At 45.7% G+C, this 27,750-nt stretch overlaps 1 protein-coding gene and 1 long non-coding RNA gene across 4 annotated transcripts in view; one reads left to right on the top strand and one right to left on the bottom strand.

Annotated features, from left to right (window-relative positions):
• ADAMTS9 (ADAM metallopeptidase with thrombospondin type 1 motif 9) overlaps positions 1-27,540 on the top strand; it is an 82,033-nt gene extending 54,493 nt beyond the window's left edge. For 2 of the 3 annotated variants that reach the window (XM_026857564.1, XM_026857563.1), the window contains 12 exons: positions 2,399-2,566; positions 7,732-7,905; positions 13,748-13,918; positions 15,443-15,637; positions 17,589-17,721; positions 17,966-18,060; positions 18,220-18,314; positions 18,409-18,542; positions 20,032-20,123; positions 22,098-22,202; positions 24,280-24,374; positions 24,691-27,540. In XM_026857564.1, the coding sequence (XP_026713365.1) occupies positions 2,399-2,566; positions 7,732-7,905; positions 13,748-13,918; positions 15,443-15,637; positions 17,589-17,721; positions 17,966-18,060; positions 18,220-18,314; positions 18,409-18,542; positions 20,032-20,123; positions 22,098-22,202; positions 24,280-24,369 (1,452 nt within the window). In that variant the 3' untranslated portion in view covers positions 24,370-24,374; positions 24,691-27,540. Of the gene's footprint in view, positions 1-2,398; positions 2,567-7,731; positions 7,906-13,747; positions 13,919-15,442; positions 15,638-17,588; positions 17,722-17,965; positions 18,061-18,219; positions 18,315-18,408; positions 18,543-20,031; positions 20,124-22,097; positions 22,203-24,279; positions 24,375-24,690 lie in introns of those variants that run through there. The other variant, XR_003399316.1, reaches the window with a different exon arrangement.
• On the bottom strand, positions 438-7,804 carry LOC113484880. The gene is made up of 3 exons (XR_003399317.1): positions 7,713-7,804; positions 1,709-1,816; positions 438-542 (listed from the first exon to the last, which is right to left on the bottom strand). It is a non-coding gene; the product is annotated as an uncharacterized LOC113484880 (long non-coding RNA).
• Positions 27,541-27,750: the final 210 nt, after the last annotated feature.

Below are 27,750 nucleotides of genomic sequence, written 5' to 3'. Positions count from 1 at the left end.
CCAAGATATGCGTGCAGTCCTGTGGTTTGATCATGGGATGACGAGACGAATGTTAGAATTGGGCCCCACACCAAAGCCAAGCAATCGTGGAAGGGGGATAACAATTTAGGAAATTACTAGCTCCATACTATTTGAGACATCACGTATTTATCAACCAATTTCAGGTCCCCAGAAACGTGCTTGCATTGTTGCACAATGTGGTTATTCTTCCTTTAGACTGTGCTTATTCTTCCTTAGAATAAGTAGTGGATCTGGTGTATTTTTTAAATTAGAGAACAGATGCACTGGATTGTGCTGGCAGCTCAGGATGTGGGGCAAGAGAGAGTCCTGATCAAGTCTGTGAATTTATTCTTTAGCTTTGGCTGTCGTAGTAAAGTGAGATCAACCTGCATGGAGAGCACTTACTGAGGAGCACTTGAGTTTTTGCTAAAGTGTCTGTGTTGGTGTTTAGTCCAAAGATAGCAAATGGATGAAAGTATTAGAAGTTTACAACTGGGTTTGGTAGGATTTGACATTTCCTTCTTGTTGCTGACATTCATTGCCTGGGGAGAGATGTAGAGAGAATGAAAAAATGAACTTCTGATGAAATTTGAAGGTTTATAAAAATAGGATAACATTAACTCAATCTTTTTTTCTGTTGATACTAAAGAAAAAAAAAAGTTAAGTTTATGAATCTGGGTAACTCATGAATGTCTTATTTTAGAACAAGGAACAACATTTCCTCTCTCTCTCAGTGCAAGGTTGAATGTTGCTTGTCGGGTTTTTTAGCCGATCTTGAGACTGGAGCTGGACTCAAGAAAACTCACAAGGTGAACATCCCTACCACAGGCTCATCAGGCTTCCCCACCTTTCTCAGAGGAGCATCATTAATGTCCCTGTTGGTCACAAGGGACATCAGCTACCTTTTGTCAATCTCTAATGGTCTTGCAGCAGGAGAGCAAGTTCTGTTTTTCAGAATATCACTTGTACAAGCTTTTAAGCAGCAACATCTGATCCTATGAGTTACATTCCTTCCTCTCCACGTTGGTCTGAACTTTTCCATTGCAGAGCAAGTTACTGCTCTCGCTGGTTCTTTGGGTCCCTCTTAACACAATAGGGGCGAATGAGTTGCAAGGAGTGCTGTAATTTAAAATAATCACAGTTGCCAATGCATATGCCAATTTCTACTCTAATGGATCTTCCAGAGCTGCTACATGTATAAATTGTAGGTTTTTAGGTTTCAAATGTATTCATAGACTGGGAAGAGCTTGGGCTTTAATTTATTTCTTAGGAAACATACTTATGGAGTGGCTCCAAAACAAAGGAAGAAGCCTCATCTCTGCATGTCTGCTGCGTTCTGAAAGGAAAGCAGAACTTTTTGTGTTGAGAGATGGTTGAACTGGTGTGTTTGTGCTCAAGGATTAAACCAGAATGCTTGTGACGTAGCATGTACTGACTTGCATAACATGTAATGAAGAAATTGAAGCTGAGTCTCTGGGTGCATCATGCTGAGTAAGAGGCTTGTTCTACACGAAACTGTCATATTAAATTCTTGTCGTGATTCCAGACCCCTTTGATTCCTAAATCTTTTGGAGGAGACTAATCTGAAATCAAAGTGAAGTTGCTTGGGGTTTGCATGCCAGAAGTGGTCACATTTGAAAAAGTTCAGTGAACCTGCAGAGGGAGGTTGAAATTAGTTGCTTCACTACAAAGCTTACAGCTAACGTACCTGCTGATTTGCTTTTTGCTTTGATTCTTTGGGCTCTGCCTTCTTGCCATCTTCTGAGTTGTTTTCAAAATCCATAAATCTTAAGGATGAGCATGGCCTGGTTTCAGTCTGTTCAGTAAAAAAAAGTAAATCAGTCTACACTAGTAAAATAAACATGAGCTTTAATACCAAGGACGTGGAAATCTGCATTTTTCTCTTCTGCCTCGTCCTTTGTTCAGTTATTTCCCTCTGTGAAGGTGTGTATCGCACTTTACTCTCCTGATTTACCAACATTTGACCTCCCTTTGTAGCAAGGTAAATGGAAATGGTTCCTTTTGAGTTCTAAGTAGATACTGAGGGCTCCTGCCTTGATCCTGTAAGATGACTCTGCTCCTTTGAAACCACTGGAGCAATGCCAGGAATCCAGCCTGTTATCCCTGCTGAATGTCAGCTGCTTTCACTAATTTGATGTTGGCATTTTGGGGGGCTTTGACCGAGAATATCATGCAATATTAAGCACAAATGGGTGCCTTTCCAGTGATTAAATTCTGCCCTTCCGTATCCCCCTCAAGCTTTGTGTAGGCTGCTGGAGACCTGGAGATGTGCTTTTTGGTCCGGCTGAAAGAAAATGCCCTGGGTAGCCATGGCCCATGTATAACCATGTAGATGGCCCTGCATGAAAGCTGATCTGTTGTTACTTTATATTTACAGTGTTCAGTCTCCTGCGGAAGGGGCCAAAAGCACCGCAATGTGTACTGTTTGTCAAAGGAAGGGAGGCATGTAGAAGAAGATTATTGCAAGCACCTTGCTAAGCCCAATTTGCAAAAGAAATGCAGAGGGGGCAGATGTCCGAAGTGGAAAGCAGGAGATTGGGGACAGGTGAGATATGTTGTATACCCTTTTGCACCCTTTGATATTCTTCCTCCGTCAAATGGGTTAGAAGCTTGTTTTCCCATCACTTCAGTCCTCTTGAATTTTTCAAGGGTAGAAGTGTGGGGCCAGATCTTCAGGTGGGGTAAAACAGTGTATCTTCATGGACAGCAGTGGAGCAGCACTGATTTGTGCTGGCTGAAAACGTGGCAACTTGCTTTTAGTGTCTATCTGAAAGTAAATGCCTTGTATATTTTAAGTTCCTGGTAGAAAAAGCATTAGTATATATTATTAAAGAGAATCTACTATTTATTCATGTTTTTAATATCATTATTATTTAACTATGTCACATCCCAAGCAAAACCTTAGTTTTGAGAAATCTGAAATTAATTTTATTGTCAGCTTCCTGGGAAAGCCTAAAGAACAATCATAGCTGTTCATTAAACATGCCTTTCGCTACCTTTTGTTTCTTAACAAGCTCATCACTTGATTTTGCTTCATTAAAAAGTCAGACACTGATGCATAGAGCAGAGGCTGCTGGAAATGTGAAAGTGCTTGGAGTTATTAAGCATCTTGTTTGCTGAAAGCGTACCTTGAATCCTTGTTTTCCTGAAAATAATGTCTTTGTTATCACCTTGAATCTGCTGCATCACATTTTTATCTCTTAACCTCGCTTTTCCCTCTACCTCATTAGTGTGCTAATCAGCAGAGTTATTGAAAATCCCAGACTAAATGAACTGTTAACTTGTAAAACATCACTTTCTCTTGCAGTCTCTCTTCCAAATTAAGGTACAAAACACCCATTCTCACTGTATGCAAGTTTTCTGAAAGATAAACCATTAATTGCTACAGGCACCAGGCACACATGCGAATGTTAGGACTAGGACAGCATACTGTTGTTTAAAGTCAACTATTAAAAAAGACAATAAACCCACTGATGTTTTATGATTGTTTTCAGACTTTTTTTTTTTTAAATGCTTACCTTTGGCTTTATAGGATAGGACTATTTGCCATTACATGTGCAAAGGTCTAAGTGTGAAATCCCCATGGTGGTTCAGTTACTGAGGTCTCGGTCTTTTATCCAAGGTATGGCTGGGAGCACCCAGGCAGCCCTGTGAAACGCTCAGTACTGCTCCCACGTAGGAAATTAAGTTGGTATTATTACCTTTATTACCTGCAGGACTGAAACCTCAATTTTATACAGGAAGCTAGACTGAAAAGAAACGGCAAGCCATTAGATAGTCTTGTCATAACCGATTTGCACCTTATTTAAAGTGACTGCTTCTGAAAGCAATTTTTTACAGCTAATAATTGTAAACATAATAATGTAATGGTCTGTCGATTGCATTAAAATACATTAATGTTAATTGATAAAAGTAAGTGTTTTAAAAATTCCCAACATTCCACCGCATGATTGGAGTTAATTTTTATGCAAGTGGAGAAAGAAACCCAAGTTAATAGGAGGATGAGGTGATTTATGGCCTGAGGTAATCTCTTGTGACTAGGCAATTAAGGAATATTTGTATGCTAATGATAAGGCTAAGAATAAGCAGCACATTTCCAGGGGTAGCTCCTCAGCCTAGGTTCCTGATGCTGTATGTGCTCAGCCAGCCAGCGTCTTGCTTGGGATAAAAATAGAGGAGTAGAAAGATTCATTCAGTGTTATCAAACTGGGCTTTTTAAAGCCACATGAAATGCTCTGACATGTCATCCTTGTGTCCTGATCCTCACTCATGCTGGCAGCATTTCTTTGCCTGCGACGGAAGAGTTGGGGCTGTCAGAAGTTTGGAGCAGTGGCCGTGGCCATGCCTGTGTCCCTGTGAGAGGTGTGCAGGGCTTGCACGGCTTTGCAAAAGGTTTGATGCCTTAGAGACGAGGTGAATTTAGGTGCTGAACTTCTCATTAAGGCTATGAAACAAGCAGGGGTTTGGCACTCTGAATACCCAGTAGATCAGGATCTAAATGGACATGGAAACTCCGTGTCACCTTCCCCATCACTGGTGCCACTGTTGAAAATAGGAGCCAGGATCAGTTTGCACTTAGATACTATCAAAAAAAAAAAAAGCTTTCTGAAGGTCTAATTGCCTCTGAAAGATAATCCCAAAAACTGAGCTGGTGTGAGCTGCCTGTCTTTTGTTCTGGGTGAACCGGGAAAAGTCTGCGTGAGAAATAAGGCAAGGTTTTCCCATAAAAGTGCATCCTCCTTGTCACCATATATGCACAGCACCTGTTGCATGTGCCTTTAGGGTGTGGGGTTTCTTTTTCTTTTCCTTTTGGGAAAAGGAATGATTCAAAAAAATCAGGATGAAGAATTACAGGAACAGTTAATTATTACTCCCAATTGGCAGCTGGCTAAACTGGTGCTCCACTCCCATTTTTTTTTTCTCTCTGAATATTTTGTATTCAGAGACTGGGTAATTCTTTTCTAGATTGTTATGAATCCACTTTCCTAAAGCAAACCGTTTTTAATATATCTGTAATAATCAGAAGGTAAGAAAAAAGCTTTTTTTCTCTCTGAGTTTTAAATGTGCTTGTGTCTGCACTGAAATGTCAGATTTAATGTGTTTGCATCTCCTACCATGGTGTAAATTATGGCTATCTACATTCACTTAGCAAAAATGCCAATATTTATTTTGCTGTCTGGTATTTACGTATTTCTGCTACAGGCTGAAATCCAGCCATCTCTAAAAACACAGCTGGAGCATCAGGTAGAACTTCTCCATAGCCAAGCTGGCAGTTTGGTGATTCACTTTCTTAGTGAAGAAAGGAGCACTCATGGGAAAATGTATAGACTCCATAGAAAGGACAAACGGGCTGCCTGGCTGGTGGCATCCCATAGGGGAATACATACGTACAGCATGAGTTGGATGCCCCCAAACTGAATTATCTTCTGGCAGTGTCAGCCGTCTGTATTCCCCCAAGGTAGACACAGGTTGGCTGACCAATGTTCGGGATTAAAATAGGTGTTAAAAAACACCTTTTCTTGCCTCTGTAATAGAGCATAATGGTGTTATTTTGAAGCCAGCCATAAATCCAGCCAGAGCCACAGCAATGAGGATGCTGTGGCATAGTGGGAGGAAGCACTCCGCAGAAGATGTCTTGATCTACAGGGAAAAATCCCGTGGCCCCAACTCACCAATTTTTGCCCAAGCCAGATGCAGCTGTTGCCCCCCCCCCTCAGCAGGGCTCCCAGCTTGGGCAGGAGCAGCACCTTGGAGTGGCCAGGTCAGCCCCACCACAGCCCCCAGGGCTGGGTATTTCTTCCTCCCGTGCTGTGGCTGGATGACATTGTGGCTTCTCTGGGTGTTGGGCCACCAAGTGCACTTAGGAAGCCCGTTCAGCTAGGAAAAGCCTTCCCTACCTATAGTAAATAGCCCAAGGAAAAGCTCTTTGCTTGCTTGCTCGTAGGAGGAGGGTGCAGATCTCTGCCAAGGCATAGTCTAGGACACGGCAGACTGGGGGATCCTGGGGGGGGGGTGTCGGTCTTGTTCCTCCACTGCGAGTCTGCCCGCCAGTTCAGTCAGGGTGCAACATTTATCCTCATGGGCTTACAGGGGAGCAAAGTTTCACCACAGGCACTCAGTGAAATGAGTCTACGGCTTTGCACAGTGCCTTGCTTTGCCCCTCACACCCAGGGACCAACCTCCTCCTCCCCAGACCGGCTCTGCCCGGGTGCCACACGCAGCACAACCTCCCCGGTGAAAGAGCCACAGCATGGCTTGCTCTCCCTTATCAAACAGTCCCAGGCACGTGCTTTTTAGGTGGTGATAAATACAAACCAAAAGGCGTTTTTAGAGCATGGTATGCATCCTGGTGTATATGTTTCTCCAAGTCTGTGGCCATTATTCAGTTTAATTGTCCCCTATGGAATGTGTAGGACAAACAGCGCTGTTAATCACAGGGAGGCGGCGCAGCATATGGGAAGGGTTTTGCATCACCGGTGACAGAAATCTCACTGCTGCTTTCAAAAGTTACACAACCCCCCCACACACACACCCTCTTACAAATATCTGAAGCCAGGTGAATATTCACAGTCAGCTTTTCTTTGGTCCTCTTGGCTTTATGAGGCATTTGGATAGTAAAGCAAACAGAGCATTGCAGAGGAATACTCTGCAGAGGGAGAGAATTGCTTCCCCGTTAGACACCGCTTAATTCCCTGCCTTAAGAAGGCCCGCTTTTATGGGTATTGCAATAACAGGCTCTAAACCTGTTTTCTTAGTCCCTGATGTCTTAATAAGGTTGCTTGTATTAATTTTTAATTCCGCAAAATGCTAATCATAATAGCTGAGTTTTAAATGCACGCCTTTGATTTTTTACCTGTTTTCTTCTATAAATGCAAATTCTCTTTATTTCAAATCCATATAGGATACTTTAAAATCTAGCCGGGAAGAATCCATACCAGAGGGACTTTAAGTACTGCTAAACATATTACAGGGTGCAGGCACAACACTAAGAAGTGTTTCGTGAAAGGAAAAAACCAAGCCGTTAAAAGCATTGTAGTGTAAATAATTGAAGACGTTTGAGAAACAGAGAAATTCGGGCTTTTCTTGCTGTGCCTAGAGGTGGGGAGAAATTTGTCTACGGTGTAATCAAAGAAATGTGAGATGCAGTTAATTTAAAAAGGCATTTGTTTTCACAAGTTAACAGTATGCCCTGCTTGTGTGCATGTGCAAGTTTAGGTGCACGCTGAAAGAAATCCCGGCTGGATCATACCTTCACGTCTCTAGTGCTACACGCTTTCTTCTATATAATTCGAGTTTGCTTTTCATTAAAGTCCACTTCAGTGACACTTGTGGCATTTGATATATTTGAACTATTGCTTTTTTGAGCCAAGTGCCTGAGAAGTAATACGCAGAGCCTCGCCACGTCTGGCGCGTTGCAATGGTTTAACAGCGCGGTTATCTCCAGAGGTTTTTTTCAATAAAAATCCTGTCTGGGAAATCCTGACTCCACTGAAGCCAACGGCAAAATTTCCCACTGGCTTCAGTGGAGCAGGGATTTCAGCCTTGCAGAATTTTTCCCTCGTGCAGTGAAAAGCCTCACCTGGAAGTTTAATCACCGGGATTAGAGCGTTGCTATCGCTGCCGTTGAGCCCAGAGCAGAGGGCGAACCCCGGGAACGTACCGCGATGGCTGTGACAAGGACCTCCACTCACCTTTTGTCCCTTCCTCCAGTGCTCGGTGTCCTGTGGCCGGGGTGTCCAGCGCCGCGCCGTGCACTGCCACGGCGGCACCCCGAAGGCAGCCGAGGAGGCAGAGTGTGACCTGGGCAGCCGGCCCCCTCCGCAGCGGGACTGCCACCTCCCCGCGTGCCCCACGCACCGCTGGGCAGCCGGCGAATGGCAGGCGGTAAGCGGGGTCCCCCCCTTCGCCCTTTCCTGGGGTCACGTCACTTGTGCTCTCAAGCATGCAGCATGGGATGATGCAGGAGACAGAGCGCCACCGATGCTGGAGATTGCTGCTGGGGTTTTGGGGTCAACCGGGGCTTGCCAAAAAGAAAAAAAAAAAAAAAAAAAAAAAAGGAAATGCTCATGTGTGCTGGCTGGAAGGGGGAGCTGAGAAATATCTCCGTAGAGTTAATTTATGGCTTTGTGCTGCCCTGTGTTTGGCTGGGACCTATGCAAATATTGAGCAGGTTTTGGGGAGGGCGGATTTGGGTCTGTTCCCAGAGGCTGAGCCCTGCCGCGCTGCTCTGGTGGTCAGCCCCATGCCTGTGGGTTTGAAGGAATTGGGGAACATTGGTAATTCCAGCTTTCCTGCCCTGTGACCTCAGCTCCTTCTGACATCTCTCTCACTGACTTTTTTGTCAAGCCATGAGCAGTGCTGAGATGAGGTCTCCCCCAGGACACAGTGCTTCTCTGAGTGACCAGGATCAGTCCCCAGCAAAACCAGCCCCTTAGCCTGGAGCTGCTGCTCCTGTGGTTCAGGGAGTGACTACAACTCACCTGCAGTGCAGGCAATGGGTGGGCCCGAGGCTGGTGGGCGGCAGGAGAAGGGGACACTGGGCAGGAGGAAGGGGTCCAGGAGGAGCCCTCCCACTGGCTGCCCACAAGGCGCCCTAACAAGCTTCGAGTGCACAACCAGTTATGGCAGAGAGAGTTCAGACCAGTTACAAAAATTATTGGTTTTGTTCTGGTTTCAGCCATCCCTGGGTGAGACAATCCTGCCCTAATTCTCCACCATCCCTGTCCCACATTCCCAGACCCTTCCTCATAGTGCAGGGACTGCCAGCCTTGGAAATGAGGAAGGTGATGGAGCTGCCAGCTCAGGAGAGCTGACTCCAGCAGTGCACAGCCCATGGGAGAGGCCACCACTGCCGTGGAGGGGATGTTCTTGTCACATAGGGAAAGTGGGATTGCCTACCATGGGCCCTCCATGGGGATGCCGGGGATGGAGAGGAGCAGAAGACACACGCCCCCCCAGGTGCATCAGCATCCTGCAAAACCACTGCTGGCCCCAGTGGCAGGGCAGCAAGGGCTAGATCCTGCACCCTTTGAACAGCAACAATCCCAATGACTTTGGAGGTACAGGATCACCCTGACACCTGCAGTGAGTAACTCTGGGTAGCCAGAGAAATATTGATCAAAGCAGGGCCCAGCCTTCTTTGGTAGTCAGGCTGTTTTATATTGCTCCTGCATGACCCACACGGGTCTTGAAGGGGGATGAAATTGGTTGAGGTCCCTTTCCCTGACGAGACAGTGTGAAGAAGCCACAGTGTAAATGCAAAACAGGGCCTTCTGCTCCGGTAACAAAAGATGGGGAGGCACCACTGGCTTCCTGCTCAAAGCCTTGGTGTCTGTAGACACTTCTAGAGCCTGCCTTTATCATGTCACTAAAAAAAAAAAAAAAAGGAAGAATAAAAGAGGAGGATAGGAAAAGAAAATTTACTGATGAGAGATAAAGCATCTCATGCATGCAGAGGCTGCACAAGATTTCCACTGCAGCAAGAAAAAGTCAAGGTTAAAGCAGCATCTGCCTTTCTCTCACGTTTCTTACCCCACAAGCTCATTCTTGACTGCATGGAGCACCCCAGACTGCAGGCAGCCAGTGTGTGGCATTACCTAATATCCCCCTGCCCATCATACCTCAGCCTGACAGGGACAGTACAAACATGTTGAGCTTCACTTCCCTGGTCTCAGCAGTGCTGGGAAGTTGGGTTTATAATCCTTTGTAAGGTGGCCATGAGCACAAGAGGCCTGAGGGGACCGTGCCCCTTTCCCACCTGCCAGGGAGCCGAGGTGTGATGGGAAGCAGCAGGAGGCAAAGCTGAGCTGACCCCATGGTGGTACCCAGCGGAACCATCCCAGCTGGGAAAAGAAACATAGAAATGACTGAGGGGGCTCCAGCAAATTCCTTGCAATGAACTTTTGCTTTTAGAGAGCCCATTAAATTTCTTCAGCTAATAAATTCGCAGGCAGCAAAGTAGGTCACCAAACAGCATGCAGTTGCAGTTTTTACCCAACGGTGTAACTAGCCCTGGAAAGCCACGGCTCCTACCCCATCCTTTCACCCCTTTCCCTTATTTTTGCAACTTTTCAAACCAGAGGCCTCTGCCTGCCCTCACCCTGCCAAGCCCTTGGTGGTAGGTGGATGCTGATGTTTTCCTAAGTTTTCCAGGGCTCCCCATTGGGCTGGGGCACTTTTTAACATGTCACAAAGATATTTTTTTCCCAAGGGAGCTTTGCTAGGGGAGTGGGCTGAAAGTTTCCTCACCCATAAATAACCATTAATCGAAACATCCGAGAGATGGCCAATGTGAGCTCACCCCTTTGGCTGACTCCAAGCAGTGCTTCTGCTGAGCACTTCTTATTTTGTTCTGATGTACCTGATGAAAAAAAGTAATAGAACCTTCTCCTCAGCCATAGTACCGGCTATATGTTATTTATAGTGAGGAGGCACAGATTGTATTAGTATTCCCTGAGCAGGGAACAGCAATGAACCCTAATTGACATGAAAGGCAGGATGTAAAATAACATCCCAGCGCTGTCTTGTTCTTGATTTCTTATCGTTAATGGGAATCTGTCGAGAGGGGTTTTTTTATTGTTCCTTTTTTGTTGTTGTTGTTGTTTAGAAAAAAGTTGATCTTGCCAGTGAAAAGAAGTAGGGAACATATTGGAAAGGGTTTATTGCTCTGTTGACGTATCACCATTAATTAGCTGTTCTCGGTGCCCACACCAGGGAGAAGAAAGTCAATAGAAAGGGCCTTGCTAGTGTCAAAGTAAAACTCAGACCAGGGTCACAAAGAAAAAGGTGAAATTGGGAGAGAGAAGGGTTTCTTAATATGAATCTCTGTGGAAAGACAATTCACAGCTCTGGAAGCTGAAATGCAATTCTTGAATCTTTGACATTTGCCATTTGGGGGAAAATTGTGCCATCCTTGCCTTGATTTGGATTGCAGTTACCCAAGTCATGTTTGAAGTGTTTGTGGAGTGGAGTTTCATCTCGTGTCTATGTCAGATGTTGATTTAAAAAAAAAAAAAAAAAGAAAAAAGAAAACAATGAATGCTTTTGCAAAGCAATGCCTTTGGGTTTTTTTAAAATTTATTATTACTCTTCTAAAACAGTTGCAGAAGTGCTTGAAATGGTCCTTAATTTGAACTGCCAGGAAAATAGTTCAGAATTTGGTAAATGAGGCAAAAGAGACAACTATTGTCAAATGCCTGACCTGTTTTTCAGCTCTTGCTATCAATAGCTGTTATACCCTGGCCCCGCCATTTTATGTGAGATTTAAATCAGTCATGAACATGAGATTTCATACAGAATCTATCACCATATTAAAAGGAAAAATAGCCTTTTCACACTAGCTGAACTGTCCACTTTCTACGTGAATAACGTTTTATAAGCTTGGGGTGGCTGATTGGAACCTCTGCAGCGTTTCTCTTTGATTTACTTTATGGTGGTCTCACTGTCTTTGAGCCATTTTTAATATCTCAGTGGGATTATTTTCATTGCCAGTTATCCCTAAAAATACAAATAACCAAACTTTAATTTACTGATGATGACAACAAAACTCACAGAGCTGGGTTGGGTTTGTTTGGCGCTACAACTGTTATTTGCAGAGAAACCCAAGGTGGGCTGGCGTGTGCTTGAGAGTGTCAATCTCTCATCAGCAACTAATGATTTTAAATGAAGATGGGCATTTTGATACGATAGCTCTTCACAGCCAAAGTCAGAAGATGTGTTGATGGCATAGAGGTTGTTCACCCTCTTAAAATTAAGCGTGAGCCAATGTACTTTGCAAATTTAGGCTTAAATATACATTAAGGGGAGGAGATGAGATCAGCCTTGTTTCTTCCCACTTCTTGCAAGGTGCCTTCTTTGACTGTCAGCAGCAACAGGCTGGAACGACTCACCCTGAGCTGGTGACCACGTGCTGGGCTGGCATATGCCAAACCAGAGAGAAGGGGAGCTCTGAGCATCCCGTAGCCCTGCTCCTACTGCGCAGGAGAGCCCCTTGTTAGGAGGGAACAGAAAGGTCAGGGTTCCTGCTCAGGGAAGCTACGTGATGATGGAGCACTAGTGATGCCTTATTCGCATGCAATAACCCCCTCTCAGATTTGACTTATACAGTGGGAACAGATCAGAAAAGGGCAAATATAGCACAGTTTGTTTGCTTTCTGGGGAAATCACACTCCAACAAATTCCCGCAGCCCCCGTAGGATCGCTGTGTTTGGCACAGACCTAGAAGGAACTTCCACTCCAAGGACTTAAAGCAAGAGAGTAAATAAGGTTGAAAGCACACGAAGCCCTTGGGGTCTTTTGGCAGACTGTGGATTTTGCAATGTTGACTGTTGCCTAAGAGCTCCTAAGTTATTCCTTCGGAATAAATGCTGCTTTGTGGGGCTGCATCTCCTCCCCCGTCCCCCTCCACTTTGCTCGGTTACTAAATATTTACGACCAACACGACGTTGTGCTCACTGCGGCTCTCCTGGTTTGCTGCTCCTGCCACAGATTGATCTGATTTTTTTTTTTTTTAAGTTCTCACATAATTTGCAGTCTTGATCCTGACAGCTAATTACAGAAAGGCCTGACAGTTTCTGCGTTTTGCAATTAACTGAACCCACTAAGATCTTGCTAATTGTGGGCTGGCCAGGAGAGCAGGAGCTGTTCAGGGAGGCTGGAAATGATGTTTGCAGGGTGAGACTCTAACTAGATTAAACTGGCACAGTCCTCTGAGCCTAGGTGACTTCAAACAGTGTTTCTGTACAGATAGGGATGGTCTGATTGAATGTTTTATCCTTTTCCTTAGGGGAAGACATTTCCTGCACATTATATAGAATGATTATTTTCATGCATTTTTCTCCTTGTTAATCCAGTTAGTTGAAAGTGTTAGAAGTCCATTACAGGCGATAACTTTAAGAGAATAGGGTTTTATCCAGACAGCTGCTCTTATGCTGATTTATTTTGGTTTATGGATCTTTTCTTTAAGATGTGCTCCAAGCACAGACCCACTCCCAGGAGTGTAGCCTCTCAGCCGGGCTGGTTTTTCCTAGATGAGCAGAGTCCTTAAAGTCTCCAGAAGCCTCCAGAGAGTAGTTGTGCTTGGCTAGCATGGGCTGCTCTTTATATCGGGCAGGGCAGTGGTTAAAAGAGAATAAACCCGTAGGGCTGCCGCCGCTGCAGCAGTTGCAGAGCTGTGCCCCCACGCCATGCCGGGGCAGTGCTGCTGCTCATCTGCTGGCAGGGACCAGGGAAGGGGCTCCCCCCACACCAGCCACAGCCAAGGGTGTGATGATGTGTATTTTGGCAAGGGGGATGGCTGGGTTGTCGTTCTCAGATTGGTTGTATTTACTAGGAGCTGAAATGATGGGGGTTGGCCCTTTTCTTTCCCCCCTTGCCCCGTCTCCTGATGCAGTATGCCCACCACTGCATCGCTTGGTCCCATCACAGCTGGACCCCACATCCCAATACCTTCTGCCTCAGTTTCTCCTCTCTCCCTATGCCTGCAATTTCACTTGGTACCTCCAGAGGATGGGAGCAATTTGTCACCTGATGCTCCTGCAGCACCTGGCACAGCAGGGCCGTGGTCTCAAATTTGTCCCCAAGTGATACCAATGAGAGATGTCAACATATGGTACAGAGCCATCCGCTCGCTCGGGCTGCTGGGAGGAGGGCTCGCTTGCATTGCAGTTGTGGAATAATTTGCTGAAGTCCCTCATGGGTTGCATGAGCCGTTCTTTCTTGCAAACAGTGCATGAAGACGTGCGGGGAGGCATCTCGGTACCGCAAGGTGGTCTGCGTGGATGAGAACAAGCGGGTGCAGAACAGCGGCTACTGCGAGGCCAGCAAACGGCCCCCCGAAATAGAGAGCTGTGGGCTACCGCCCTGTGAGTACGTCTGGATCACCGGGGAGTGGTCGGAGGTAAGTCCCCATCCCCGTCCCCCACAGGGACTGCGCCGCTCGGCACCGGGCCACCCTCTCCTCCTCTCGCCGCCAGCCTGGCTGAGATATTGCAGTGCAAATCAACAGTGGCAGGGCAGTGCTGCGTGGTTTAATTATTATTTTTTTGGTTTGTTTCTGCGTGCAATTTCCCTGCAGGATAGAAAAGAGCAGGACAGGGGGAGACGACCAGGATATTAAAGAGTAAACGCCAGCATGCTCAGAGTCCTAGCTAATATCTAGAGGCAATTTTCTTCCAAAGTACATCATATCCAGCAGACACCCTCTTTGGTTTCGTGCCACTTTATTTCATTTATTTATTTATTTTGTTTCATTCCCATCCCCTCCTGGGGAGCTCCGTGAGCTGTGCGAGGGTCCAGGTGAGCATCCTGGGGGAAAGGCGAGACTAGATGTGACCATGGGGACACGTCCTTCCTCAGTGCCATCTTTGGCAGGAATGAGGACCTGGTGTGAGCAAAGGCAGCAGGTTCACCCTCACGACTGGGACAGGGCTTGGCAAGGAAAATAGATGAGTTTTCTTTGTAGCAGGCTCTGCATGCGAGAGGACCCAGGCTAATCTCAGCCTGTTTCCTTCTGCAGCAAGTGAAGGATTACTTTCCACTTGGAGGAACAGCAGAGGGAAATGACAAGGCAGCTGCTGACACAGCACTGATTAAAAAGAAAGAACAAGAAAAGGGAAAAAGGAAAGCGTGCCAGGACTGAGGGGGAGGAGAGACAAGCCACCCGAGATAGTGCAGGAGGGAGAAATGTGGAGAGATGATAATTTCTCAAAGCAGCCTGGTTTCCTGGGTAGTTTCCAAAGAGAAATATTAGGGTGCCTGCAAGTCTGGAGGCCTGTCTGCCCCTTGCCCAGACACCCTCTACCCGCTCCCACGGCCTGTGACCCCCCGAGGAGCGCTTGGGCCCATGAAGATGAGGAGGAGGGTGAGGGCTCATGGAGCTGGAGCTCAGCTCTCCTCAGCTGCCACTCAGCCTTTCGGTGAGGAGGGCAGAAGCACTGTTTGTCCTCTCATTACAAGGAAGACCTTCCCTTTCTTCCACTTGCTGCCAAGTAACTACAACTCAGGATCAATCTTGACAATCTCCTGCCTCTGTACATCCCATGGAAAAAAAAAAAAAAAAAAAAAGGGAAAAAAAAAGGGACGGGGAGGAGGGTGTTGGGGAGAAGCAACCCCAAATAATAGAGGCATTTCTGAGTTCCCAAAGATCTTCTGCTCCTTTCTTTGTCCTTGGGTAGAGGTAGCATGTAGCCAGCCTGGAGTAGCTGTAGAGGCAGCACAGGGAGGAACTGGGCACTCGGAGACTCAGTGTCAGGCACCAGCCCACTTGTAGTAGCTGCTCACAATACTCATGGCTGGATTAAATAGTTATCAGTGATCCCTCAGAGCAGCCTGTGTTTAAAAGCTGCCAAGCCTGCTTTTCCTCCCTGTTTTGGGCAGTGTCCCCAAAGCGTGTGGCACTCACAGGCGCTTCCTCTGCCCACAGTGCTCTGTCACGTGCGGGAAGGGATACAGGCAGCGCTTGGTGTCCTGCAGCGAGATTTACACTGGGAAGGACCACTACGAGTATGGGTACCAGAACACAGTCAACTGCCCTGGCACACAGCCACCCAACATCCAGCCCTGCTACCTCGGGGAGTGCCCCGTCTCGGCGTCCTGGCGCGTCGGCAACTGGGGAAGCGTAAGTTTGGCAAACTTCTTCTTTTAACCAAAATTTAGAGCAAACCTTTTTTATCTTTACACCAGGGACAGTCCGAAGGCTTGGCAGGAGAACGTTTAAAGAGCCGCATAAATTAATGCAATGAATAGCCTTGTGCGGTGGCAGCCCCAGTGTGCGCAGGGATCCACGCTCCAGACTGAAATTCATCGTATGGGGGAGTCCCAGCAGCCACAAGTAGAGTCATGATCTCCGTGAAAATTCAGAGATAGCCAAAATTTGTGAGAGTGTTGATGGCCATGCTGAATGCTTAGTCAGAAAGTGGGGTCACTGCCAGAAGACAAGGGTTTGAAAGCCCTATGCTAGAGGGATCTATGGATAGCTGGCAACTGGGATTGATCTGACTTGGCCATGTGTATGAGCAAGACTTGGGAACCACCAATAGGCCAAACCACTGGTAATTTGAGCCTTAAAAGGATTTTTCTTTTTCTCCCCCCCCGCTCCCTCCTTGTTACAAATGCTGGGTCAGGGCAGGGGAAACAACTTAGCCTTTCTGCTAAAGTTATTTGTGTTGAGCTGTTTCTGGGGCCTGAACTACAAGATCAAATTTTAGTTAAGGTGATAACATTTCACTTCTTTGGGCTTCTGACATTCTTTGAAATGTGGTGTTTCTCCCATAAATTTGATTTATTAACCCAGCTCAGGCATTTGTAGGAATTTGTCAAACCTTTACAAGGCAACGAGGGTCAAGTCAAGCAAAATGTAATGGAAGTTGTCACAGTAAATGGCAGAGCTGTTTGAAACCTAAGTTCCTCCTGCCCCACAGGAAGCTTCAGATCCTCCCTGCAAGTCAGGGCAGAGGAGTTACAGCAAAGAGCTCAGCCTCAATTAATTGGTATTTTCCCCCAGAATTTCAGTGCAAAATGTTCAACTCGTTAATACAACTTCATTGCAAAGAGTATCCATTTCAGAGAGCAAGACCTTTCCCCTCGCTTTGGGCTGCTGAACGTCCCAGTGACTACCAAGTGCCATGACCCTTCTCATCTCTGATTTTCAAAGGGATTTAATGTAAAATACCATCACCTTTGATGGACAGAGTCCTGCCCAGCTTCTTAGTTAAGTTTTACGGATTTGGACCTGATAAAGAGTGAATGCCACGAGCCACTGAATACCATGAGCCATTGAAGACTGTCTCCTTCATGGTGTGCTCCTTTTGACTAATCATTTCTAAATAGATGAGCAGCATCATTTTCTTGGCAGTCTAACCTGGTACCTGTAGAAAGAGCTGATTATCAGTTCTCAAGTACTTGAAAGAACAAGTTGCAGAAGAGGAGCAAGATGGTCCCACGTCCCATCGCCTGCGCTCAGCAGCATCCAGCCCGGACAAGCTGCTGCTCAGTAGCTCCAGTAACTTGTATATTTTCAGCCTTAAGATCGTCCCTGATTTGAGCCGTTTGAGGATGATCCAGTGTTTGTGCAGATTTAGCCATCTTTCTGGAGGTTGAGGGGAGGAAGAGTTTGGATGCTGTGGGGTTTTTGGTGCAATTTTGATTGAAAGCAACAAACCATGTCATGCTTGTTCAGAGGCCCCCATCAGTCCCAAGCCATGTCTCACAGCCACCAGGAGGGGATTTCTGCCATTCAGACCTTCCGGTGAACATTTCTCTCTTTTGTACAACCTTTGTAGTGTAAAAATTAAACCTTTTCACATGAGCATAAGGTTCACCTTAACCAACACTGCCTCATCTTGCCAAGTGTTTAAGTGCTAAACAAAGTTAAATAGTCGAAATAATTAGTTATGATGATAATAATGAAGAGATTAATAATAAAAGGGATTACTTGTTTGATTAAAATTAAGCCTGCGTTTAAACACTTTGCTGCTGTCTCTTGATAGACCCAAAACGGGCTGTCTCTGTTCTTCTGGAGCCCAGAAGCCTTTGAGATAAAATATAAATCTCTGTCTTGTGTCTTGCAGTGCTCCATCACCTGTGGAGTCGGAGTCATGCACCGGTCGGTGCAGTGTTTGACGAACGATGACCAGGTCAGCAGCTTGTGCCATGCAGATCTGAAACCCGAAGAGAGGAGGACATGCCACAACGTCCATGACTGTAAGCCTGCAGATTTACACCTTCCTTTGCCTTGCTTGCGGCTTCAGCATCTTTTCTCATCAAACTCCTAGAGATGTGCAGTATTTCCAAGTATTGGGATCCATCCAACTAAGCACTAAGGCACTTCAGGGAGACCTTTTAAAAATAAACAAGGTTGTTTTGATGCTTTGGATGCCTCAGTGTCATGAAAAAAATTTTGATGTACAATTGCTCAGTGACTACACGTATATCTGTTTTGTTTCAGGTGAATTACCAAGGAGTTGCAAAGATGTTAAAAATCTCAAAGGTGTCACTGAAGATGGCGAATATTTCCTTCAAGTCAAAGGAAAGACGTTAAAGGTGCATTTCGGCAACAGATTGATTGTTAATGCATTTCCCAAAGGTGCAAGAGGACACTGTGTGTGCTCTTCACTTCCACTCTTGGATTTTCTACCTTCAGATTTCTGAGCAATCCCTTTGCACGTGACGCCTGATTAAATTCTGGCTTCCCTCTCTCAGGTGTATTGCTCTGGGATGCAGACTGACAGCCCAAATGAGTACGTGACCCTTGTAAACGGGGATGCAGAGAATTTTTCAGAAGTGTATGGATACAGGTAAGAAATCCCTTAATCCTGAGCTTCACGATATTTTTGTTTTCCATGGCAATATTTTCCAGTCATGAGCAGAAAGGGTTTTCTTTTGATTTAGATTGCATAACCCGACTGAATGTCCGTATAACGGGAGCAGACGAGAAGACTGCCAGTGTAGGAAAGATTACACAGCAGCTGGGTTTTCCACCTTCAGCAAAGTAAGGCTGGACCTGAACACTATGCAAATAATAAGTGAGTAAAAACAGGGCCTTGCCATTAAAAAATAATGTTTATTTTACAAAATATAGCTGTAACTACAAACAAGCCGTAGTACTCTAGTGAGCAATATTCCTGAGCTCTCCTGGTAAAAGCTGCTTTTAAACTTGGTCACCTGTTTGCTGCTTTACATGTAGAGACTGCAACTATTTCTCTGTAATACGGGAAAATATTAAAACAGTCACTGGTGTATCCACTCTACAGAAGGAATATTTGCGTGGTCCTGGCAGGCCAGTGTATTTTTTTGATGGATTTTATTTCATCTGGTCTCTATTTTCAGACTGGACTCAGGCAGAAAACTTAACCAGAGAGGAACTGGCCCCCCATTTTACATACAGATGTGTCAGGAGATGCTGGTGCAAGGGACTTGGCCGTGGTAGGGATGCTGCTCCCTCTGGGCCAGTGTCAGTGTGGTGGGGAGGCAGAGGAGGCTTTCAGCAGAGCCAGACCATGGGGAAATAACTTGTGTTGAGAGTGATGGAGCCAGGGCCATTGATTTGCAGGGGAAGAGTGGACTGTAGCTGTGCAATATAAGTGGTACCTTGTCACTCCTGTCAGCATGGGTGGGAGCTGGGAGCCATCCTGTCACCAGAGAACCTGCAGCATCCCATACAGTTATGGTTTCAGTCTCCTTGACTCCAGGGATGGTATCAGTTTCCCGCAAATGCTTTAAAAATACAATATATTGTTGGGGGTTCTTTCAGTAAATAGCAGAGTTTTTTAGCAAATCAAAATCCTTTCTTGTAAAATGTCTCTTTATCTGCTAGGGTGTTTTTATCACTTACTTTTCAAGCCATGAGACCTCCCAGTCTATCAGTCTGTAAAAAGCTACTAATAGTCTGTAAAAGCTCCGAGGTAAAGATCTCAAAGCAACCACCCTCAGGGAATTTGATACCGGCTCCCTTTGAATTTCAAAAGGAGCTGGGCACCTACTCCTGTCAGGCAGGAGCTATCTCACATCCCCATCTAAATAAGTCTCAGTTACTTCAGAGCCCTCCAGAGCATAATACCCCATTTCCCTTTGAAACCCCGACCCTTGGGCTGAGGCAGCCAAGAGAGCACAGAGATGGTTGTTTGCCTTTGTTTAAAAGGGAGATTTAGGAGGTCCCATGGCCTTCTTGAAAGTGGGGAATTTTCTGATAGAGAAACAAAACCCAAGTCATGGGTTTGAGCTTTTATTATATTTTTTATATGTTGTTTTTTATACCAATGTACTTAAACTGACCTGCAAACGCTGAGTGTGTGAGTGTATTGTTATATTCAGTGCTCACATGCCAGGGAGTCACATGTGGGACAAATTGGGAATTTAATATTAAAAATCCAGTAGATGAGATCTCGACTCTCAAGATTAATGTATGGAACCAGCTTTAATGAGTTTAAACATTAGCGAAGAGCATGTTTACGTTTATATTGTCTCTCTCCCAGCATCTTTCTTTCTGTGTTACTCACCAACTGTTCTCCACAGCGACTGATTTACAGTTTGCACGGACACATGATGGACGACCTGTTCCTTATGCCACTGCTGGGGACTGCTACAGTGCAGCTAAATGCCCACAGGTATTTGACAACAGCATTTCATAGGAATTGGTGCCATTTTTTATGTTCAGGCCCTCTATTAATTACACCCGATCACATCAGCCCAACTTCAGTGAGTATCACATTCTCATCTCAGTGACCAGAAACTTTTCCCTTTGTCCATGCAGAAAGTATTTCCCATTTTCCATATGGGAAAATTGTCAGGTTATTATCAGGCCAGTGTCAGGACTGGCTAAGAGACATTCCTCAGGGCCTCAGTCAACACTAAAGGAGAAAGGGAAGAAGAAATAAGCTGTGGGAGAAGGGCTGTACTTTGCATGTGTAGCTGAAGGTAGGGGGATCGATCTGTGGCAGGGCTTGGTGGAAATGCTGGGCAGGGAGAGCAGTAGCGACCATCGGGATGCCCTGGGACCCTGCCTCTGCTCCGCAACCTCGTATCCACTGAAACCTCTGCTTGCAGGGCTGCAAGAAGCTGGGTGAGCTAAACCTCTGAATGGAGAAGGCAGCGAACAGACAGTGGGACTCCTGCCATGCCTGCTAAGGGGGGAGAGGCCCGAGAAGGAGAGAGCATTTGTAGGGCAGGAACTTGGTTGGGTTTCTGGTACTGGACAGATAGAGCCTGTCTGTCAGAGACCATGGTGGCACCTGCCAGCTGCTGCCTCACCATCCCCACGCCCTGCTGCTTATTTTCACAGCAGTGCGGTGGGACCATTGTTCACTCCGCTTTGGGGCCGGGAAAACACTGTCAACATGAAGCTGGTGCCTGTGCATCAAGGAAAATCCAGCCTATCCCAGCACCGTGAGGTGCCCAGCCATGAAATCATGGAACTAGGCACAGATAAGTTACCTCCTCAGTAGTTCTGGGAGGCGATACAGGTCATTTAGCCCAGTTGCTTGGGAAAAAAATATGCTATTTTGAAAGCCTTTAGGAGACTAATTAACACTGTGCTATAAGTACCTTGCTGCCTATCCCCAGCACACCTAGCTCTTGTGGAACTGGGGGATGATAAGTGGTATGTTTGGGTAGTCCAAGGTGTTGGGTGGGCCACATTTGCAACGGGCATTAAGCAGAGAGTTGCCGCAACAGACGGCAGAGGGCAAACCTCTCCATCTCCTTCCCTCCCTACTTTCAGAGCTGACACTTTTCTGCACAGCTCAGCAGCTGACTTCTTACCTCAGGAAGGCTCATGAATGTTAATATCCATCCACCTAACCCAGAGAGTTTGCTCCTCACAGAAATTCCCAAGGCAGCAAGTGCAAGAAGCAAAGCTAACTACCATCTGGTACGGCAGGACCACGCGGGGCTGCACATCAGCCTGGGGTTGTGTCTGAAGGATCCCTCCTTGGGCCCAGAAATGGGCAGGACGGGGGTCTGCCAGGGGGTTAAGGCAAACGATGAGGGGTTCTGTACTGAATGCAGGCACAGCCCTTAATTTTCCATCCATTTTGTGCATTTTGAGACAGGGTGGAATGAAGCGAAGAATTTTTTTTAAGAAATAAGGTAGTTTTGATTTTACTGAAGTCTGGGAGGGGGGGAAAAAAAAAAAAAAAAAAAAAAGCCCAGTGGAAAATAAGGAAAATAAGGACAAGTGTGCCCTCTCCAGTTGAGGAGGGAGCAGTGAGAGCGGCTGCAGCGCATCCCTGCGGTACCTTTCCCATCAGCTGCTGAAGCATGGCAGGCTCTGCAGTTTGCCATCGAAAAGCCAAGAATGCCCTCAGCCGGCAAACCTCGAAAAAGCAGTGCAAAACCGAGAAAAAGCAAGTGAAAAATAAATAAATAAAGCCCCTCCTTGCCTGCAGCCACCAACGGGAAGGAAATTCCTAACTCGAGACATGCTGTGATTTGTACAATATGTTCTAATCACTATCAGAGCGATGGAAAAAATGGAAAACATTGCTGGCAAGATCGTGTTAGAAAAGTGACACCGTGGCCAAGCCACAGGAAGCTGAAGCACAGCATTTTGGGATAACCAGGCTCATCTGCTTGTTTTTTAGGGTCGCTTCAGCATAGACCTTTATGGGACAGGCCTGACCTTAACGGGAACGGCAAAGTGGCTCTCACAAGGGAATTACGCTGTGTCAGAAATTCAAAAATCCCCAGTAAGTTGTAATTTTAATTATGATTATACACGCTCATGAGAAGGTTTTAGTTGCCGTGTTGTCTTTCATGGCAATATTTTCCAAATAGAGACTAAAAAAACCCCCTGACATTTGGCATTAAAGTGTTGCTTGTAATTGTATGTGGTGGGGTGGGGGGCTGGTGGGTTTAACTTGATCTGAGTTATTGCAATTAATTAGTGAACCTGCTTAACCGTGAAGCTGAAAATGCCGAGTGCTGTGGGGCAGACATATCCTTAATTAGTTGTCTGCGATGTCCAGCACGGAGTGTGCATCACTCAGCAGGCAGGACTGGGGCGTGTGGGGTCAGAGCTGCAGAATGGGGCTTGACCTGCTGGAGAGGGCCTGGGTTCCAGGTGAGTGCCCTGAGGAGGAATTGTTCCCAAAATGTTGCTGATAAACTGTGGGGAACATGGACCTTCCTGCTAAGCTGGGCTGGGTTTATGTCCTTGGGAGAGACTCAAGTCACCGTCCCCTGCAGCCGCCTATGGTGCTGCTGACCTGAGGCCTCCAGGTACAGCAGGCAGGCCTTCAAAACCACTCTATAGCCAAATTTGAACTTGTACAGCTTAATTTGTCTGCCCGTTAACACCTCCACCACTGTGTGCCTTCACACCGTTGCTTCTGTGTCATGTTCTGAAATTGGAAAAAAACAGGATTGCTTTTTTGGCTGTTACTTCATGTGAGTCATCCCGCTTGCCCCTGTTGAAACTCTCCAAAGGAGGTCACCATAATCATTTAACAAAAAGCAATTTGCAGAATACCCTCTCCTGTACTGCTTTCGGTCACCCTGGCTCTGGGGAGCCTCTTGAGTCCATAAGCCTCATCAATGCTGGTGCTCTTAAAGGAGAATTAAATGCTACTGGTCCAACTGTGCTGCAGCAAAGCATCCTCCAGTGCAGGTAGAAGAGGACCAGCACAGACACCATGTGTTAGTTCTGGCAGGTGCTTTGCTATTCTTCTCCCCTTCGGAAGGGAGATGCCAGGACAGCCAACTTCAGGGTTGCAGAGAGCAGATACCATCACAGCTGGCAGAATTAAAACAAACTTTAAGGGACAGTGGTCTAAGAGACAACTCTTAGCTCCATCACCCAGGGGTATCTGTCAAGCACTATTCTAAGGGTGTAATTGCCTGCAGGAGCAGAAGAAAGAAAGGCACAGTAAGAAGAGATGATAGCAGCCTGCTGCAATCACAGATCAATAGTGTCAAGGGCAGGATGGAGCTCGTTTAAAAAGAAATGCTTTGTGCAAGCTTGTCCTGCACTTAAGTCCAATTTTCTGGTAATTGAGGGTTGAATTCCCCTCAAGGACTGTCTGGCCATTGTAATGACCAAGTGGAGAAAGACTCTGCAGAGGTGGGATAAGGGAAAGTCAGATGGAGGTATTAATCTCCTGACTCAAGACTGGAGTCACCATGCTTGCTTGGCTCTCTTGGAGACTGGGCAAAACCCCAGGACCATTCCATATTTTCCTTTGTCTCTTCTGGCTGTGGAAATGCAGAACTGAGGAGGCACCTTAGCAAGGGGCATAGCCTCACCCCATCGCTTTCCCTCTCATCTTGGCTCTGGAGCCACTCCAGGCCTTTCCCTTCCAAATGGATATTTGTTAGTATTGCCTGCAAATAGCCTTCCAGTGCCCTTCACATGCTCAGGCACAGATGAGGAGCTGTTACTGTCCAGATGTGGTTTTGCTCTCGCACGAGCCAGGTTTTCCTCTCATTACAGTTATTCGCTGTGGGGCAAATTGGGATAACCAGAGAAAGCAGATACCCTTGAGATATCCTTCCAAATGGCCTTCTCCTTGGGCATCTTTCAGTGTTGTAAATCGAAACTACCCTTTCTTATTTGTGTTCACCATCTGACCTGATGGCACTAAAAAGGATCACATTTACACATATTTAATAAAACAGTGAATTCATAGATTGATTGAGGTGTAATTTGTTGTCCTTCCAAGACATTTTCTGTTAAAAACCTTGGCTAGAATAACCCAGATCTGGCCTTTCTGCAGCATGGAGTTCCCGAGCCCTTACATGAGATGTTATTTCTGATTTTGCCTGCAGGATGGTACCAAAGTAGTAGGAAAATGTGGCGGTTACTGTGGGAAGTGTACTCCATCATCTGGAACAGGCCTCGATGTTCAGGTGTTATAGCGATGGTGAGTTCCCAGCTGCTTCTGGGTGAAGGGAAATCTTCCCCAAAACGTCCTGACAGAGCAGATCAGGCCACGGTTCCAAAAGCACTCGTGCATTGGTGACAGCCACCCGCCCCATGCAGCATCCAGGGAGCACTGGGATGCCGTGATCCTTCCCCCAGTAACCCATATGTGCATAACACTGCCAACTGGGAAGGCACTTCCCACCTCACCGGCACCCTCTTTGGCTCTGCTCTTGTGCCGATCTCTCTCTAATTAGAGGTTTCAGAGGCGGAGATGATGATCTGACTCTGATGTGCACCTTGTCTGTATTTTCCAGGTTCTCTGAGAGCAGCCAGCGGAGCTGAGACGGATGAAGGATAGCGATGCAATACCTCTGCCTCCCACTTTTTTTTAATCTGTTTATGTGTGTATATAGATCGCATATTCTTAATGTACAGTATAATATTTATGTTTGGAATTATTTATTTTGATTTAATATTTTTGTACGTAAAATCATTATATTAAGGCTGCTTTTACTATTTTTATTTTTTATTGTTAAATCCTGCAGTCAAACCACTGCATTTTGCGTACTCTACATTATATGTAGCATTATGACAAGTGATACTTTATTGTCACTGTATTCAGTTGTTTACTTTCAATCAGTAATTTTCCTTCAGTTACGGGCTGCTTTGGCCCTCTACGGTGCTACACAATCTGCATAGGGGTATTTTTGGCATTTCAATCTGTCTTTATGTAAGGAAAATAGACAAGATGTGCTTAAATTTTATTTCTAAGGATTAGACTGACAGCACTCAAGGAAAACATGACAACGAATACAGTGCTAGTTGCATTAGCAATCTTTATCTTTTAGGTATGTTTTAAATTTCACATGACCTCTGTGGCCAGTGCTAAAAGCACTGGTTTGGTGCTAACATGATATTTATTAATGCTCTGTAGTTTTAGTTAATTCAGTGCCTTTATCAGTGAAAAAGGGAAGAAAGCAGAAAAATTGTCAGGCGACTCTAAATTAAAATCTCCCTCAGGTTTAGGAAAATTCCTGCAGATCTTCAGCTCAAGCCCCTTTTTTCATAGGGCTGGGAAGTGAACTCGCTTTTTAAAAAAAAAAAATATTATCTTTGTCTTCTAATTGCATGTGCCACTATGCTTCCTGGCTCCATCTGGAAGCGGGGTATTAACTCATCCCAGACAGGCTGATCAGGCCATATGTTTCCCTGGGTTGTGCACTGAGAAGCGATGCAGTTTCTTATGGACATTGTCACAAAACCCTAACATGGAGCTCAAGGCATCCCGTCCGTTTTATCTCCCTGCGGGGCCGGTGAGGACGGCAGGGTCTGCAGCAGGGGATGGGGGACCACACGCCCAGCCAAGCCGCCCCTTCCTCTTGGCCGAGGGACTCCACTGCAGGCACCTGCAGCGTTTTCCCAGCTTCCTACTCACTCACAGACCATCTGTAAAGGGAGGCTTCAGCGCTGGCTCTGCCTCGTTTCAACAAGATCATTCTGTACTTACAGACAACTCTGCCCCCCCCCCCTTCAAAAACAAGCTGCTTTACGCCTACTTCTGTGTGGCTTCGGATCTTCCTGGTAAGGCATCTGCGCTCCTTGCCTATCCACCATCCCATGTACAACCAGACCTTCAGCATTCGCTTTTTTTTTTTTTTTTTGAAGGAGACATCTCCCATAGGCGCCGAAGGCGGCTGTGTGATGGCTCCTGCCTGTACATAGCTGCTGCTTGTGCCACGCCACGTTTTCACAGAGCTTTGTAGCACGTTGAACGGGGGTGATGTGACCAGATTATTTTTGTAGTCTATGACTATGTCCCTTATCTCTTTCTCCACAATTTTACTTAGCAATAGGGAGATGCTGCCCCATCACCTTATACGTCGGGGCAGCCAGGAGCACAAAGTACAAGGAAAGAAAGCTTTTCAGCACAAAATTGCCAGCAGTTTGGAAAACTGGAGAAGCTTCTCTGCTACTTCAGATAAGTCTTGCAATTTTGGGTGCCAATAGTTCACAAACGCAACCTCGGGATCTTGTGTGAGTCTTTGACAGAGCTCCCCAAAGGACATGTCATCAGTCTGTTAGAAAACAGTCGGATCAATAGCGACAAACAATCTGATGCCTGGATTCATAACCCATGTGTGCGCCGGGCTGTGTGCAGCCTCCAGAGTGAAACCTGTCAGCCTGACTGTCAGGGATCCACACGTTCGCATCAGCTGGGAGACGCCTCGCAGGCGAGCAGGGCTGTGGTGTAGTCCAGCAGCTCAAGAACTGGTGCTCAACACTCTGTGTGTGTCTCTGCTGCTCTTAGTGATATTCAGACTTAGAGGAAAGAATGAGACTCTTACCCATAATTCGGGTTTTTTTGGCTTAATAGCACATAAGTAGATATTTAGAAAGACTAATTTTTCCACCTACATTGTTTGTCTATGCATAACAATAATTAATTCTAGCTTTCTGAGAAAAAATGCCAAAAATACCATTTCAAAGGAGAAAGAAAAGAAAAGGGAAAAAGGGAAAGGGAAAGGGGAAAGGGAAAGAGAAAGAGGAAAAAGGAAAAGGGGAAAGGAGTAGTAATGGAATAGTAACTTTTTAATGATAGTTGTTTATGTATAACTTCTGTAGGGGAAAAGGGAAAATTGCACTATGAACTTTAGAAAGAAACAGTGGTGCTTAGAAAGTACAGGCTTATTATATTTTCTCTAATGAAGTGAATGGCTATTTATAAAAATAAATATTATGTTGACCTGTACACATTCAGTTCTAGCATATAGTTTCATAGCAGCTATTAACAGAGCAAGAGAAACCTAAAAAAATAGTAAATAAACTATAAGGGAAAAAAATGATAGAGCACTGATCCTGTGGTTCATTAGTGGGCTTCACTAAATAGGAACAGACTTTGAGGACCAGAGACATTAGACATTTCTTGTTCAGGAAACAACTCTGGGGTTTGTATATCAATGCCATGATTTTTCTACAAACTGGGGTTGTTTTTTTTTTTTCAAGCACTTTCCTGTACAGTGTTTCTTTTCTTTCTGCTTATACTCAAAAGGAAATTAAAAGACCTGTAAGACTTGTCTGTATGGTCTTTCTGCATTTGCCATCGTATTTCAATACCTGTGTGCTATTATAGAGGCAAAATACTTTGTACACAAGGGAATAATACATTGAATGGTAAACATTCCTTTCTGTGCTGGTGTTTATTTCCAAGCTTTGGGTTCCTTGTTTGATTGTCCTTTGCAAAAGGAACGAAGGAGGGTAATAATGTTGGGTTTATGGAGCACTCCCACGTTGGAGTCTGTGTACCGGGCACCGTCTTGGAGAATGGTCACGGCCACCCTCTTGTGTCCTGCCCATCGAATAGATGGATGTTCCCC

This window comes from Athene cunicularia, assembly GCF_003259725.1.
Source record: "Athene cunicularia isolate RWA chromosome 12 unlocalized genomic scaffold, athCun1 chr12_part1, whole genome shotgun sequence".
NCBI lineage: Eukaryota > Metazoa > Chordata > Aves > Strigiformes > Strigidae > Athene > Athene cunicularia.
This window is presented reverse-complemented; position numbering and strand designations above follow the sequence as displayed.